The sequence below is a fragment of the Nerophis lumbriciformis genome, linkage group LG14, assembly GCF_033978685.3.
Source record: "Nerophis lumbriciformis linkage group LG14, RoL_Nlum_v2.1, whole genome shotgun sequence".
NCBI classification, from domain to species: domain Eukaryota; kingdom Metazoa; phylum Chordata; class Actinopteri; order Syngnathiformes; family Syngnathidae; genus Nerophis; species Nerophis lumbriciformis.
The window spans coordinates 20,671,324-20,688,767 of record NC_084561.2 but is presented as its reverse complement, the minus strand read 5'-3'; the positions used below and the strand labels follow the sequence as shown (position 1 = coordinate 20,688,767).

The window sequence follows — 17,444 nt, the reverse complement described above, 5'->3', positions numbered from 1 at the left end:
TATTACATTGGACATATTGGCTACATTATATTAAGTTATGTCTTTTTTGTGTGCAGTAGTGCACGCACAGCTCTTTGCAGCAAAAGTTGCACTGCCGGGAAACAATAAAACAAATGACAAAAATAAAAGCAGATGTAGGGCTCACTCAAACGTTCCCCACAGAACAATCACACATTGCTGGGAAATACGTGCAGATTCTAGTTAAGGCCTAACATATGTTTATATGTGTGTTAAAAGGTTGTTTCTAATTTTGCTTTAGAAATTGTGTGTTGACAAGTAGTTCAACTCAATTCCTGCTTAAACCAAGTTCTTTGTATTACCGACTCTAGAGGCCGAGCTGCCCTGAACTAGGTTGAGTTCCGTCGGGCAGCCAGCTAGATTGATCTGGCTGCAGTAGCCAGGGGAATATAAAGCAGGGCAGAGGCTTAAAGTCTGAGTCCCCCAAGGGACGAGTCCTTGCTGCATGGGGAAAGGGGCATGAACTGACTTCCTTGGCCACTGTGTCCGCACACTGAATAACTTTCCATCGCTCCGTTTCTTATGGCATTCACTTTGTCTCTGTCTCTCCCTCAGTCTTCCTCTTTTCACCTCCATCTTATTTTCAGCGTTTTTCGTCTCACTCTCGTCTTATTCGCATTCACATTTCTTTACCGTCCTCTTCTGCTTCCCTCATCTGTATTTAAAAGCATATGGGAAGTGAATACTGCTTATGAAGTTCACACCCAAAATGAAACACCAAGACTGATGTTGAGTCGACGATGAACTACTTTTACATAACACTTTTTTTTTAAACTAGCTCTCTTTTGGTATGCACTTTTTTGAAGGTGGTTTTCTTCGTTTTATTTGGCTCTGTGAGTGGCCAAGAGCAGGGGTGACAATGTACAAACCCTGTTTCCATATGAGTTGGGAAATTGTGTTAGATGTAAATATAAACGGAATACAATGATTTGCAAATCCTTTTCAACCCAAATTCAACTGAATGCACTACAAAGACAAGATATTTGATGTTCAAACTCATAAACTTTATTTTTTTTTTGCAAATAATAATTAACTTAGAATTTCATGGCTGCAACACGTGCCAAAGTAGTTGGGAAAGGGCATGTTCACCACTGTGTTACATCACCTTTTCTTTTAACAACACTCAATAAACGATTGGAAACTGAGGAAACTAATTGTTGAAGCTTTGAAAGTGGAATTCTTTCCCATTCTTGTTTTATGTAGAGCTTCAGTCGTTCAACAGTCCGGGGTCTCCGCTGTCGTATTTTACGCTTCATAATGCGCCACACATTTTTCGATGGGAGACAGGTCTGGACTGCAGGCGGGCCAGGAAAGTACCTGCACTCTTTTTTTACGAAGCCACGCTGTTGTAACACGTGCTGAATGTGGCTTGGCATTGTCTTGCTGAAATAAGCAGGGGCGTCCATGAAAAAGACGGCGCTTAGATGGCCGCATATGTTGTTCCAAAACCTGTATGTACCTTTCAGCATTAATGGTGCCTTCACATATGTGTAAGTTACCCATGCCTTGCACACTAATGCACCCCCATACCATCACAGATGCTGGCTTTTGAACTTGGCGTCGATAACAGTCTTGATGGTTCGCTTCCCTTTGGTCCGGATGACACGGTGTCGAATATTCCCAAAAACAATTTGAAATGTAGACTCGTCAGACCACAGAACACTTTTCCACTTTGCATGAGTCCATCTTCGATGATCTCGGGCGGTGTTTCTGGATGTTGTTGATAAATGGCTTTCGCTTTGCATAGTAGAGCTTTAACTTGCACTTACAGATGTAGCGACCAACTGTATTTAGTGACAGTGGTTTTCTGTAGTGTTCCTGAGCCCATGTGGTGATATCCTTTAGAGATTGATGTTTGTTTTTGATACAGGTCACGGTCATTAAATGTTGGTTTCCGGCCATGCCAATTATGTGGAGTGATTTCTCCAGATTCTCTGAACCTTTTGATGATATTATGGACCGTAGATGTTGAAATCCCTAAATTTCTTGCAATTGCACTTTGAGAAACGTTGTTCTTAAACTGTTTGACTTTTTGCTCACGCAGTTGTGGACGAAGGGGTGTACCTCGCTCCATCCTTTCTTGTGAAAGACTGACCATTTTTTGGGAAGCTGTTTTTATAACCAATCATGGCACCCACCTGTTCCCAATTAGCCTGCACACCTGTGGGATGTTCCAAATAAGTGTTTGATGAGCATTCCTCAACTTTATCAGTATTTATTGCCACCTTTCCCAACTTCTTTGTCACGTGTTGCTGGCATCAAATTCTAAAGTTAATGATTATTTGCAAAAAAAAAAAAAGTTTATCAGTTTGAACATCAAATATGTTGTCTTTGTAGCATATTCAATTGAATATGGGTTGAAAATGATTTGCAAATCATTGTATTCCGTTTATATTTACATTTAACACAATTTCCCAACTCATATGGAAACGGGGTTTGTATATGTTAGAAACAGCTATACTTGGCTAATATTCCCCAGTAGTTTGTGTCGGCCTTTTTCACCAGCCACAGTCACTCTTAAAATAAAGTAGGCTGAGTGAGAATATATATTAAGTTTAGGCCTATTTTTAAGCAAACTAAGACTGTCCCTGTGCTGTAATGTTGTTGCTCTTCCCTGTTGTACCATGCTATTCTGCAGGGGCATGATGCGAAGCTGCACAGGGCTGCTGTTGTAGTGTTGTGGTGTAGTGATGGTCCATTGGGGGATCCCAGAGCATTCTGTCTCACTGAGTGATACCCCTGTCTCTACTCATGATAAACAGCACACACGCACAGCACCGTCTGCCAAGCCAGCAGCACATTCCTCCCTCACTCCCTCCGCCACATTCTGTGCAAAGCTACAAATATATTAGCTGCCTCTTTTTCTGTTGTCTGGGGGGAAAAAAGCAAACAGGGTGGTATATGTACGTGAGTGGTCTTAGTGGTGGAGGTCTTACTGCACTGTGAAATACCATGGCGGAACACCTCTCTTTGTGCATTCAACACGGCGATATACAAATCAAACACCTGCACAACACACTCAATCCCACAGCAGATCACCTCCCCAAAGCTAATACAGCACATATATTTCCCCAAAGTTACATATGTGACATTAGGGCTAGGCGATATATCGATATACTTGATATATCGCGGGTTTGTCTCTGTGCGATATAGAAAATTACTATATCGTGATATTCGAGTATACGTTCTCACGCAGTTGCTTTTAGCTGCGGGGCATTAAACTGCATGCGTTTCTCACTTTTTCCTGTCTCTCCTTCTCACAGAGACTTAAAACAAGCGCACCTTCTTACATACAGTACGTCACATACTGTCACGTGAGCAACGTCACACGCTCCCGCGTAGCAGACAGGTAGCGACATGGTAACGTTAGCTGTGATGCTAACAGCTAACGGTGTGGTTTGAGTGGTAATATGAGAGAAAGAAGGTGCAAATCTGGTAACAAATGGAGGAATAATTCATTCCCAAGAAAAACAGCACGGGGTCCATCTTCTGACGGTGGTTTGGCTTCAAGCGGGAATACAGGTAAAAGCCAGTAAATTAGAATATTTTGAAAAACTTGATTTATTTCAGTAATTGCATTCAAAAGGTGTAACTTGTACATTATATTTATTCATTGCACACAGACTGATGCATTCAAATGTTTATTTCATTTAATTTTGATGATTTGAAGTGGCAACAAATGAAAATCCAAAATTCCGTGTGTCACAAAATTAGAATATTACTTAAGGCTAATACAAAAAAGGGATTTTTAGAAATGTTGGCCAACTGAAAAGTATGAAAATGAAAAATATGAGCATGTACAATACTCAATACTTGGTTGGAGCTCCTTTTGCCTCAATTACTGCGTTAATGCGGCGTGGCATGGAGTCGATGAGTTTCTGGCACTGCTCAGGTGTTATGAGAGCCCAGGTTGCTCTGATAGTGGCCTTCAACTCTTCTGCGTTTTTGGGTCTGGCATTCTGCATCTTCCTTTTCACAATACCCCACAGATTTTCTATGGGGCTAAGGTCAGGGGAGTTGGCGGGCCAATTTAGAACAGAAATACCATGGTCCGTAAACCAGGCACGGGTAGATTTTGCGCTGTGTGCAGGCGCCAAGTCCTGTTGGAACTTGAAATCTCCATCTCCATAGAGCAGGTCAGCAGCAGGAAGCATGAAGTGCTCTAAAACTTGCTGGTAGACGGCTGCGTTGACCCTGGATCTCAGGAAACAGAGTGGACCGACACCAGCAGATGACATGGCACCCCAAACCATCACTGATGGTGGAAACTTTACACTAGACTTCAGGCAACGTGGATCCTGTGCCTCTCCTGTCTTCCTCCAGACTCTGGGACCTCGATTTCCAAAAGAAATGCAAAATTTGCTTTCGTCAGAAAACATGACTTTGGACCACTCAGCAGCAGTCCAGCTCTTTTTTTCCTTAGCCCAGGTGAGACGCTTTGCGCGCTGTTTCTTGGTCAACAGTGGCTTGACACGAGGTATGCGGCAGTTGAAACCCATGTCTTTCAAGCGTCTCTTGGTGGTGGATTTTGAAGCACTGACTCCAGCAGCTGTCCACTCCTTCTGAATCTCCCCCACATTTTTGAATGGGTTTTTTTTCACAATCTTGACCAGGGCGCGGTGATCCCTATCGCTTGTACACTTTTTCTGACCACAGTTTTTCCTTCCCTTTGCCTCTCCATTAATGTGTTTGGACACAGAGCTCTGAGAACAGCCAGCCTCTTCAGCAATAACCTTTTGTGTCTTTCCCTCCTTGTGCAATGTGTCGATGGTTGCCTTTTGGACAGCTGTCAAATCTGAAGTCTTCCCCATGTTTGTGTAGGCTTCAGAACTGGACTGAGAGACCATTTAAAGCCCTTTGCAGGTGTTTTGAGTTAATCAGCTGATTAGTTTGTGGCACCAGGTGTCTTCAAAATTTAACCCTTACACAATATTCTAATTTTGTGACACACGGAATTTTGGATTTTCATTTGTTGCCACTTCAAATCATCAAAATTAAATGAAATAAACATTTGAATGCATCAGTCTGTGTGCAATGAATAAATATAATGTACAAGTTACACCTTTTGAATGCAATTACTGAAATAAATCAAGTTTTTCAAAATATTCTAATTTACTGGCTTTTACCTGTATGTCTTTACATGTCAATATCTCCGTTCGGTGCCACACCAACTAAATGCCGAAGCAACTATTTCCACATCAACACCGTAGGACATATACTATTTGTTATGCAGCTCATTTTTATGTGACACTTATTGAAATATCTTGTGTGTCATCATGCACAAAAGTGCACTTATAGCTTGTTTTAAAATGTCTCTGACAATCTTGCACTTTCTGTTTTGGAAATGACATGAATGTTTGTGCCACTGCTTAATAACTGTTTAATAAATACAGTTTTGCTTAGGGATGTCCGATATTATCAGCCTGCCGATATTAGCGGCCGATAAATGAGTTAAAATGTAATATTGGAAATGATCGGTATCGTGTTTTTTTTATCGGTATCGTTTTTTTTTTTTTTTTGTTTTTTTTTATAAATTAAATCAACATAAAAAACACAAGATTCACTTACAATTAGTGCACCAACCCAAAAAACTTCCCTCCTCCCCACTCATTCACACTCATTCACACAAAAGGTTGTTTCTTTCTGTTATTAATATTCTGGTTCCTACATTATATATCAATACAGTCTGGAAGGGATACAGTCCATAAGCACACATGATTGTGCGTGCTGCTGGTCCACTAATAGTACTAACCTTTAACAGTTAATTTTACTAATTTTCATTAATAACTAGTTTCTATGTAACTGTTTTTATATTGTTTTACTTTCTTTTTTATTCAAGAAAATGTTTTTAATTTATTTATCTTATTTTATTAATTTTTTTAAAAAGTACCTTATCTTCACCATACCTGGTTGTCCAAATCAGTGTTAATTGTTAATGTGTTAATTTCCACGACTGCATATATCGGTTGATATCGGTATCGGTAATTAAAGAGTTGGACAATATCGGAATATCGGATATCGGCAAAAAGCCATTATCGAACATCCCTAGTTTTGCTAAATTGACTTAGTTGTAATTTCCCTCTCTGCATGAAAGTTTAAAATGAGCATATATTAATGCAGTATGAAGAAGAATGTTTTAATCTAGACACATAGAATCATCATACTGCTGTGATTATATGTATCAAGTGTTTATTCAAGGCTAAGGCAAAATATCGAGATATATATCGTGTATCGCGATATGGCCTAAAAATATCGAGATATTAAATAAAGGCCATATCGCTCAGCCTTACGTGACATGTACATAGCGGCATGCACATACGGGCAAGCGATTAAATGTTGGAAGCCACAGCTACTCGCGCATCCAACTCAAGTCCTCCTGGTAAGAGTCTCTGTTTGTCCCAGTTCTCCACAGGCCAATGGTAAATCCACAAAAACGGTCAAAAATGAGGATTTGTTCCATGCAGTGGCTCCGTAGCAAAACGCTTTGGCTGACAGGTGCTCCAGGTGGTGTGTGACGTCAATTTCCACTTCCGCCCCGTCCGATAGCACCGGATGCCTTTTTTATCCCCACATTCTATTAAGTTGCATTTTTTTTATATTAGCATGATTATTGAATACGCCTGTAACAGTTCATAATATTTCATAAATGGATGACATAATAAATATATATACACTTTTTCCCCCCAGCTGAGCACAAGCTAATTGTGTCTGGCAATATATATATATATATATATATATATATATATATATATATATTAGATGGATGGATGGATGGATGGATCCCTGCAGCCATTACAAACAGATAGAGAAGACAACAATGATTGGTTAAAACGGAAATGTTTATTAGAAGAACACCATATTTATTTGCTGAACAGTTGTTGTGTCAAACATAATAGTAGTCTGGTAAGTCCAGAAGAGTGACTGTTAGGTTTGCAGCGATTAGACGACACAATCGACAACATCCATTATGAAAATTCATTGACATTGTCATTGTCGACTAGATGCTTAATACAATTTGAATTGATACACAGCCAGGAATGTACCTAAATGTAACCTAAATAACCCCAACAGTACTGTATGAAAATATTTTTTGCACTGAATGTTATGTTCACAGGACAGTCTGTTGCTTTATTTACACTTTGGTGATATATTTTGTGTATTAAAATTAAAATAGTTTGTTTCTCAGTCGTTGTTGAAATCAAGTTGCGGACTCAACGTCAAACTCAAATGTGTTTAAGTTAAAGTGCCAATGATTGTCACACACACACTAGGTGTGGTGAAATTTGTCCTCTGCATTTGACCCATCCCCTTGTTCACCCTCTGGGAGGTGAGGGGAGCAGCGGGCAGCCGCGGTGGCCGCGCCCGGGAATAATTTTTGGTGATTTAACCCACAATTCCAACCCTTGATGATGAGTGCCATTTTATAGTCTTTGGTATGACTCGGCCGGGGTTTGAACTCACAACCTACCGATCTCAGGGCGAGCACTCTAACCACTAGGCCACTGAGTAGGTTGTATAGCAGATCATAAGCAATAATCGTAATAATAGTTGACTAATAAAAAAAAAAATCTTCGACTATTTAAATAATTGTTAGTTGGATCCCTAAGTACAACACTGAACTATAAAGCCTGACACTTGATCTGGTGCCTGTGTGTTTAGTTTAGATTAATTATCAACTATGGGTTATTTGGTGATTGAAACATATGCCAATCAATTAAAATATAGAACTGATTTCACAATGTGGAATCAGCCAGACAAGGGTACAATTAAGTTTGCCTTCGAAACATGCTCCTGTAGTGTGTGGTCACTCTTGTAGTCTGGTGCTCTAGTGCAGTGGTTCTCAAATGGGGGTACTTGAAGGTATGCCAAGGGGTACGTGAGATTTTTTTTAAATGTATGTCAAAAAGAACTGTGAAAAGAAATGCAACAATGCAATATTCAGTGTTGACAGCTAGATTTTTTGTGGACATGTTCCATAAATATTGATGTTAAAGATTTATTTTTTTGTGAAGAAATGTTTAGAATTAAGTTCATGAATCCAGATGGATCTCTATTACAATCCCCAAAGAGGGCACTTTAAGTTGATGATTACTTCTATGTGTAGAAATCTTTATTTATAATTGAATCACTTGTTTATTTTTCAACAAGTTTTTAGTTATTTTTATATATATTTTTCCAAATAGTTCAAGAAAGACCACAACAAATGAGCAATATTTTGCACTGTTATACAATTTAATAAATCAGAAACTGATGCCATAGTGCTGTATTTTACTTCTTTATCTTTTTTTTTTCAACCAAAAATGCTTTGCTCTGATTAGGGGGTACTTTAATAGAAAAAATGTTCACAGGGGGTACATCACTGAAAAAAAGTTGAGAACCACTGCTCTAGTGTGTAATATCAGCACACTTTGTACTCACAAAATATTAATTTGAAGAGCTAATGATTAATTGATTTTTTTCCTCATTCTTAAGAATGCTGTATTTCTGCAAATGTCCATTCTCGGAAGTGACACACGTGAAAATAGTCCTATGTTAAAACCTTGAATATATCATCAAGCACTGGTGGATAGAGAAGAAGGCTTCATTCTAAGAACTTTCTCAGCAGGATAAGATAGCCAGTTTGTTTGATGGCTAAAGACAGAAGACTGCAAATGTCTTCACAATATATGATATCAATATAGCAGGATGGCAATCTTATATGTTGCATTGCCCTTAGAAATATATATATAGCACACGTCTGCTGTTTGTATGTCACATTATTCACACGTACAAGCACGCACATTCCCGATGGTCCTGTATGAGATCAGAGTCTCGGCAGTCCCTCGACTGTCACTCAAGCGCAGATACCTGATGTGGGCGGGGCCGTGACAACTCTCAAATCTGGCAAGTCAAATGTTTTTATTTGCAGGCAAAGCGAGTCCCAGTGTGTGTGTTTGGATTTGTGTACCATATGCAGCGCGCCAAGGAAGGCTCTCTGGAACATATTGGTGTGCGTACATAGTGGTTAATAATAGTAGCAGACGCGCACAGCGATGGCAGCTCTGATGTGTGTGACAGTTTTACAGCCGCACACGCCAAGACACAGTCACGCACATGAACACACACACAGAAGGAGACCCCCTCCCCACACACACACACACACAGACCTCCTCTGCCACCCAGCCCTCTCTTTGTTGACTTCTCAATTCTATCACAGATTCTGAAAAACAGCTATACTTCCACCGACCTCACCTCAACCCCCCCTCGCACTTCATATTTGGGCATGTGAACACGCAAATACTATATAGGCAAGTCAAACTCAGCCACCCACACTCCCGAACATGTACGCTGATACAAATGTACATGCTTAACCCCCCCATCCATGAAAGCAAAGTCCTTGAAGCAGGCAGGAATTCACATACATCCTACACTCAAATGCACACCCTCACCCCCCTTTTCTGTCATAGCTCATTGTTACTGTTGCTTGTTTGTCTGTGACAATGCTTGTGTTGTGCTGGGGTGGCAGCTTTATGTTTTGATAAAGGGGGGTGGGGGGATTCGTTGGAGGATCAGTGACTGATCCCCACGGCGAGGTCTTAGCAACAGTAGGCAGCAGACGCAGCAGACACCCAACCTGGGGGCTGGTACTGGGAGACAGATTGAGTGAGCGATGGCAGAGGAGCAGCCCGACTCTGAGCTCGGATGTCTCCGATCAAAAAGACAAAAAACAAGAGACAGGCCTTGGACCCAGTGGCTGTGCTTGGCAGGCATGGCAAGATAAAGAGCGACAGCGAGTGAGGCCAGAGCATACACCAGTGCTTTTCAACTGGCGGCCCGGGGGCCAAATCCGCGCCTGGAATAAGACCATGTCGGCCACCGATTTCTTTTTAAAACTATTTGCAGCAAACTCCTAAAAACATGAGAGTACCGTATTTTTCGGACTATAAGTCGAGGTTTTTTTCATAGTTTGGCCGTGGGTGCGACGTATACTCCGGAGCGACTTATGTGTGAAATTATTAACATATTACCGTAAAATATCAAATAATATTATTTATCTCATTCGCGTGAGCGACGAAGAAAATGTCCGCAATCGTCACACACACGTCAGCAATCGTCACTCACACGCCAACCAATAAGAATTCGGTGGGGGCGGGTCATGGCAGAAGTGCATTGTGGGTTTTGGAATGCTAACTGCTATATGCTATACGCTACTGCCGGAGCTATTAAAATAGATCACAGCAACATTGGCGGTAACTTTTAAAAACTAAGAAGGACTGAACTAAAATGGCACCGAAAAGGAAATCATATACTGCAGATTACAAGCTGGACGTAGTGAAATATGCACCAGAAAACGGCGATTGAGCGGCAGAAAGAAAGGACGCTAGCGGCGCATACCAGGAGCGACACCAAGGAGGAAGATTTCATGGGATTTAGCGATCGGGAGTGACAGATTGTTTGGTAAACGTTTAGCATGTTCTATATGTTATAGTTATTTGAATGACTCTTACCATAATATGTTACGTTAACATACCAGGCATGTTCTCAGTTGGTTATTTATGCGTCATATGGCGTACACTTATTCAGCCAGTTGTTCACTATTCTTTATTTATTTTAAATTGCCTTTCTAATGTCTATTCTTGGTGTTGGATTTTATAAAATAAATTTCCCCCAAAAATGCGACTTATACTCCAGGGCGACGTATATATGTTTTTTTTCTTCTTTATTGTGCATTTTCGGCCGGTGCGACGTATACTCCGGAGCGACTTATACTCCGAAAAATACGGTACTTCTATAGTATAGACCGGGGGTCGGCAACCCGTGGCTCTAGAGCCGCTTGCGGCTCTTTAGCGCCGCCCCAGTGGCTCTCTGGAGCTTTTTAAAAAATGTATGAAAAATGGAAAAAGATGAGGGGGAAAAAAATTATTTTTTGTTTTAGTATGTTTTCTGTAGGAGAACAAACATGAGACAAACCTCCCTAATTGTTATAAATCACACTGTTTATATTAAACATGCTTCACTGATTCGAGTATTTGGCAGCACCGTTTTGTCCTACTAATTTTGGCGGTCCTTGAACTCACCTTAGTTTGTTTACATATATAACTTTCTCCAACTTCCTTGGACGTGTTTTATCCTTTTTCTGTCTCATTTTGTCCACCAAACTTTTAACTTTGTGCATGAATGCACAAAGGTGAGTTTTGTCGATGTTATTGACATGTGTAGAGTGCTAATCAGACATATTTGGTCACTGCATGACTGTGAGCTAATCGATGCTAACATGCTATTTAGGCTAGCTATATGTACATATTGTATCATTATGCCTCATTTGTAGCTACATGTGAGGTCATTTAGTTTCCTTTAAGTCCTCTTAATTAAATGTATATCTCATGACACACTATCTGTATGTAATATGGCTTTTAATTTTTTGCGGCTCCAGACAAATGTGTTTTTGTATTTTTGGTCCAATATGGCTCTTTCAACATTTTGGGTTGCCGACCCCTGGTATAGACAAACAGTGGTGGCCACACTTTTTCAGTAGGCGTGCTACTTTTCAAATGACCAAGTCGAGGTGATCTACCTCATCTTAAAGTTAAGTTAAGTTAAAGTACCAATGAATGTCACACACACACTAGGTGTGGCGAAATGATTCTCTGCATTTGACCCATCACCCTTGATCACCCCCTGGGAGGTGAGGGGATCAGTGGGCAGCAGCGGTGGCCGCGCCCGGGAATCATTTTTGGAGATTTAACCCCAAATTCCAACCATTGATGCTGAGTGCCAAGCAGGGAGGTAATGGGTCCCATTTTTATAGTCTTTGGTATGACTCGGCCGGGGTTTGAAGTCACATCCTACCGATCTCAGGGCGGACACTCTAATCATCCCTACAAGCCTGGCCACTGAATAGGTCTTTATATATATATATATATATATATATATATATATATATATATATATATATATATATATATATATATATATATATTTATATATATATATATTTATATATATATATATATATATATATATTTATATATATATATATATATATATTTATGTATATATATATATATATATATATATATATATATATATACATATATATATATATATATATATATATATATACACATATATGTGTATATATATATATATATATATATATATATATATATATAATATTTATATATTGTATTTATATGTATATTCATATATTTATATATCATATGTATATATTGTATGTATATATTTTTTATTTTTTATTTTTTTAATTTATTTTTTATTTATTTATTTATGAAACAGACATGCCCTGCGATGAGGTGGCGACTTGTCCAGGGTGTACCCTGCCTTCCGCCCGATTGTAGCTGAGATAGGCTCCAGCGCCCCCTGCGACCCCAAAATGGAATAAGCGGTAGAAAATGGATGGATGGATGGATGGATGAAACAGACATTTTTTGGTAAAATTTAAAGGTGTTTAATACAAATACAAGCATGTTTAACACATGTAACATGTTGTAATTGTGTGCATGTTTGAAATAAACTCAAACCATAACATACAGATTCCTTTCTTTCATGAAGACAAGAATATAAGTTGGTGTATTTCCTGATTCTGATGACTTGCATTGATTGGAATTAAACAGGGTTCACAGTAGTGCTGATAACTTCCACATTTTCAAAGTTACATTGTGGAGGAGAAAGAAATATCCTTCTTTCTGTCCAATATCACATGAAAGTGGTTGGTTTTTGGCATCTTATTTGTCCAGCTTCCATATTTTTTAAAATAAACTTTACAATAAATACATTGAAGGTAAACTCTGTAACTTTCTTACTTGTGTGCGGTAGCTTTCTGAGACTCTTGTTTTGTTAGCGCAGGTAGGATGTAGCTGCACTTTTATTGTGTAGACAGGAACTGTACGGTCGGTCTAAAGGCTTTTGACGGCAGGTGCGGCGCGACAGTCTGTTGAAATAAAAAAAAAAGGGTTTCTCGCCTTCCTGCCAGTGTTTTTTTTCTTAAGACTGAGCTCACACCACTCAGCGTTTATTTGTTATGCAATTTTTATTTAAATAAATCCTAAAGTGCCGCAGTACAAACCAATATTTAAAACAATACAAGCTTAGCCATTGAAATCAATAAAATACTAAGACTAAAACACTATTAGTGAAGCATAAGAAACACAAAACGTGCCAAATAGTGTGTTTTGTTTATTAATTGTATCCCTATCCCTGCTGTATTCGGGCAGAAAGTGGGGTACAAACATTCACACTCACATTCACACACCAGGGCCATATTAGTGTTGCCAATCAACCTATTCCCAGGTGCATAGTTATTTAAAAAATAATGAGGTGGCGACTTGTCCAGGGTGTACCCCGCCTACCGCCCGAATGCAGCTGGGATAGTCTCCAGCACCCCCCGCAAGTGGTAGAAAATGGGTGGATGGAAAATAATCAATATTTCAGAATGTGTTTAAGTACTTTTTGAGCACATACCGCGATAATAATGGTTACCATGATATGAAATGGTCAAATTGTTACATCCCTATACTACTACTGTTCCTCAAGGTTCGATTTTAGGTCCTCTTTTTTTTTGTCATTTGGGCTATTCAACAGGTGGCCTGTGTTTAGTTAGTAAAACTTGTAAGAGACTCACATTTTTGCAACAGATTCTTAAAAACACTAGAGTGCTGCCATAGAGATGATCTTTGAATCACTGTTGGACAGAAGGTCCTTAACAGCACAGCAGAGCACTCCTGTAACTCTGACAAAATAAATAGACCAAAATGAAATGTCTACTGTTGAGGACGCTGGTGTTGCGGAATACGAAATGAGACTAATCATGAAGGGAGAAGTCCGGCCCCCAAAGCAATTTCATTTTAATATCCCTGGCAGAGACCATCACCAGGATTAGTCTGTGAGTTTGGCCATAGCTGAAAGAGAGGTAGACGGCAGACTGCAGAAAAGACGCACTGCCCGGCACCTTTTTCTGGGCGAGGAGAGCAGAGACCGAGGGACAGATAGACTCAGACAGACCAAGCGTGGCTGGTCTGGAGTGGCTCACCCATATGGTGCTCTGCTCTGTTCCTGCTCCCTGTCTGAATCCATATGCTGCCGGTAAAAAAGACGCCCCCCGCTCCCCTCTCCCACCTTACTTGAAGAGAGACCAGACCCTCCCTTCTTCCCCTTCCAACCCACAAGGGAGGTGTTGGGAGGTAAAGCCCCGAAGGCTTGTGCCCCCCCCGCACCCCCATACCTCTTAACCCCTCTGAGCTGCTTATCCCATTGTCGCTACAATCTGCCACCACCGTAGCCTCGGCACTGTGTTTTCTCTCTTTCTTTCTTTCTTTTCCGTCATCCTTTCATCTCCCTTTGGCACTCCATAATCGATGAACTTATTAACTGCTAATTATTCAAGCTGTGGTCTAAGGGTCCCTGCCTATCTGTGGAGAAAAGAGCCCATTTCCACTTTGTTTAGCCACGTGAAGCGGTTGATACAGCCCATTCATTTGGATTAAGTGCATTTAGGCGCCACTGTTGTCAGATTGTTATCAATAGTGGTTAACATTAATCCTCATTTTCCACTGCCACTTGATAGTTAGTCCCTAGGAGTGTTGTTATTAAATACATTATTTGTTGATTTTTTTCTTTTTGATATGGATGTCTCTAAATTGTATGTGCCTGTTTTGCTCTCCTAGGACGTCCTTCATACGATACCAAAGTTCTGCTTTCCCTTTGACATGGAAAGGTATGATTCCTCTCTCGTGCTGCTTCTTTTTTTTTTGTCTCCATCACATCTCATTTGCTTTTACACACACTTTTTATATGCATTATATGTATGTATTATAGTGGTGTCAGATGAATTATTTTGAATCAGATTCATCGCACTACTGATTTTAGATTAATTACGATTAATCACAGGTTATTACTCACTTTCATAATTTAAGTAAACTTAAAAAAAGCCTAATATTTGTACACAAATTTTATTTTATTGTCAGAATGTCATACAGGAACATTTTTAAATATTTTATTTGAATGTGCTAAACATAAGTAGCCTTATTCATCTTTGCACTGGCGTATGCATTGACATGACTGACCATATAACAACCCTTCAGATAAAGGAGCTTGTGCGATCAAAATAAATTGTGATTAATATGCCTGTATACAATATTAATTAATATTAACAAACATTCTTATCATCATGTTTAAAATACCATCTTAAATCGGAAAACGTACTCGAGGATGGCGCCGCCAGCACCAATACTAGCTCGCTACATTGAAAACAAGTAGAGGAGAAGGCTACGCTGGCGGTTTACCTGCGTTAATGTTGTCAACTAAAGTACCACAGTTAAGTTACCATTGCATGTATACCACTAAACATCTGTGAAGACCAAGTCCTGCAAAAAAGATGTTGTTCATATCACCACAGCTAATCTGTCGTACAATACCTTGGAGAGCCACAATTACAGCAAAGATAAACCAACTGTACTACCCAAACAAGAGCAACTACGGGCTGTGAATTTTAATTTGTTTTGATTACCGGAGAACATTGGGTATTTGTAAGTAATCACGACGAGCTGGGGTCGCATTGTACCAAAAAAGAAGATCAGCATTGTCATCTGAAAAAGGGAAACAAGTGTGTTTGTTTCAACAACTGTTTAAACTAAAGATGAGTAATTGCAAATTTAAATTGTGCACTATGTTAAGTTGTTTGAGTGTGTTTACTACATTATTGATTAGTAAATGTACCTTGTGTGCAATGTTATTGCAAATACTTTCAAAATGTGCACTTAATTCTTACTATACTTACTGTCACCAGGTTTCGAGCAAATCAATGACTTGGAGTTCAGTAAAACATTTAAAAAAACATTCCTGTGTATCCAAATATTGGGGTATATTCTTAAGCACAATTTATTTATGCGAGCACATAATACCCCGTGATTAATCATGATTAATCACAGATTTAATGTGTGATTATTCTGATAATAATTATATGTATGTGTATATATATCCACTGTATATGTATATGTATGTGTATATATATGTATGTATATATGTATATATATGTGTGTATATATGTATATATACATATGTGTGTATATATATATGTGTGTGTGTGTGTATATGTATATATATATATATATATATATATATATATATATATATATATATATATGTATGTGTATATATGTATGTATATATATGTACTGTATATATGTATATGTGTATAAGTATGTATATATGTATATGTGCATATATATGTGTATACGTGCGTATATATGTATACCGGTATATGTATATATATATATATATATGTATATAAGTATAAATATGTATATGTATACATACGTGTATATATATGTATATATGTATAGCTACATATGTATAAATAAATATGTATATGTGTATATATGTATATATATGTGTATATATATACATGTATATACATATATATGTATCTATATGTATATATATGTTTATGTATATGTATCTATATGTATGTATGTATATATATATGTATATATGTATATACATATATGTATATATATACATAAATGTATATATGTGTATATGTGCGTATATATGTATATAAGTATAAATATGTATTTATGTATACATGTGTATATATGTATATATGTATAGCTACATATGTATGTATAAATATGTATATGTGTATATATGTGTATGTATGTATATATGTGTATATATACATGTATATACATATAGATATAGATATGTATATGTATCTATATGTATATATATGTTAATGTATATGTATCTATATGCATATATGTATTTATACGTATGTATGTATATATATATACATATAGGTATATATAGATATGTATATGTATCTATATGTATATACATATATATGTATCTATATGTATATGTATCTATATGTATATACATATATATGTATCTATATGTATATATATATGTATACATACATATAGGTATATGTGTATATATGTATGTATATATACATATAGGTATATATATACATATATATGTATATATAGGTGTATATATTTATGTACATATAGGTATATAAATGCATATACATGTATGTATGTTTTTATGTGTATATATATAAGTGCATTAATGTATATATATATATATATATATATATATATATCTCCATTTTCAACCGCTTGTCCCGTTCGGGGTCGCGGGGGACACTCGATATGTATATATATATATATATAAATATATATATATATATATATATATATATATATATATATATATATATATATATATATATATATATATATATATATATATATATATATATATTCACCTGGTCCTTCTCCCAACCACCAGCACACACACAAGTGCACACACACACACACACACGCGCATATTGAACAGTGAATAAAAAGGCAAACCTTCAGTAGCTATTCTCAATGTGACTGTTGCATGTCAAAATATAAGCCTTGCTATTACACATTCATATA

General features: G+C 37.8%; 1 protein-coding gene across 2 annotated transcripts in view; it reads left to right on the top strand.

Moving 5' to 3' along the window:
- dennd1b (DENN/MADD domain containing 1B) overlaps nucleotides 1–17,444 on the top strand; it is a 362,658-nt gene that overhangs the window by 160,918 nt on the left and 184,296 nt on the right. For both annotated transcript variants that reach the window (XM_072914655.1, XM_072914654.1), the window contains exon 4: nucleotides 14,682–14,731. In XM_072914655.1, the coding sequence (XP_072770756.1) occupies nucleotides 14,682–14,731 (50 nt within the window). The remainder of the gene's footprint in view (nucleotides 1–14,681; nucleotides 14,732–17,444) is intronic.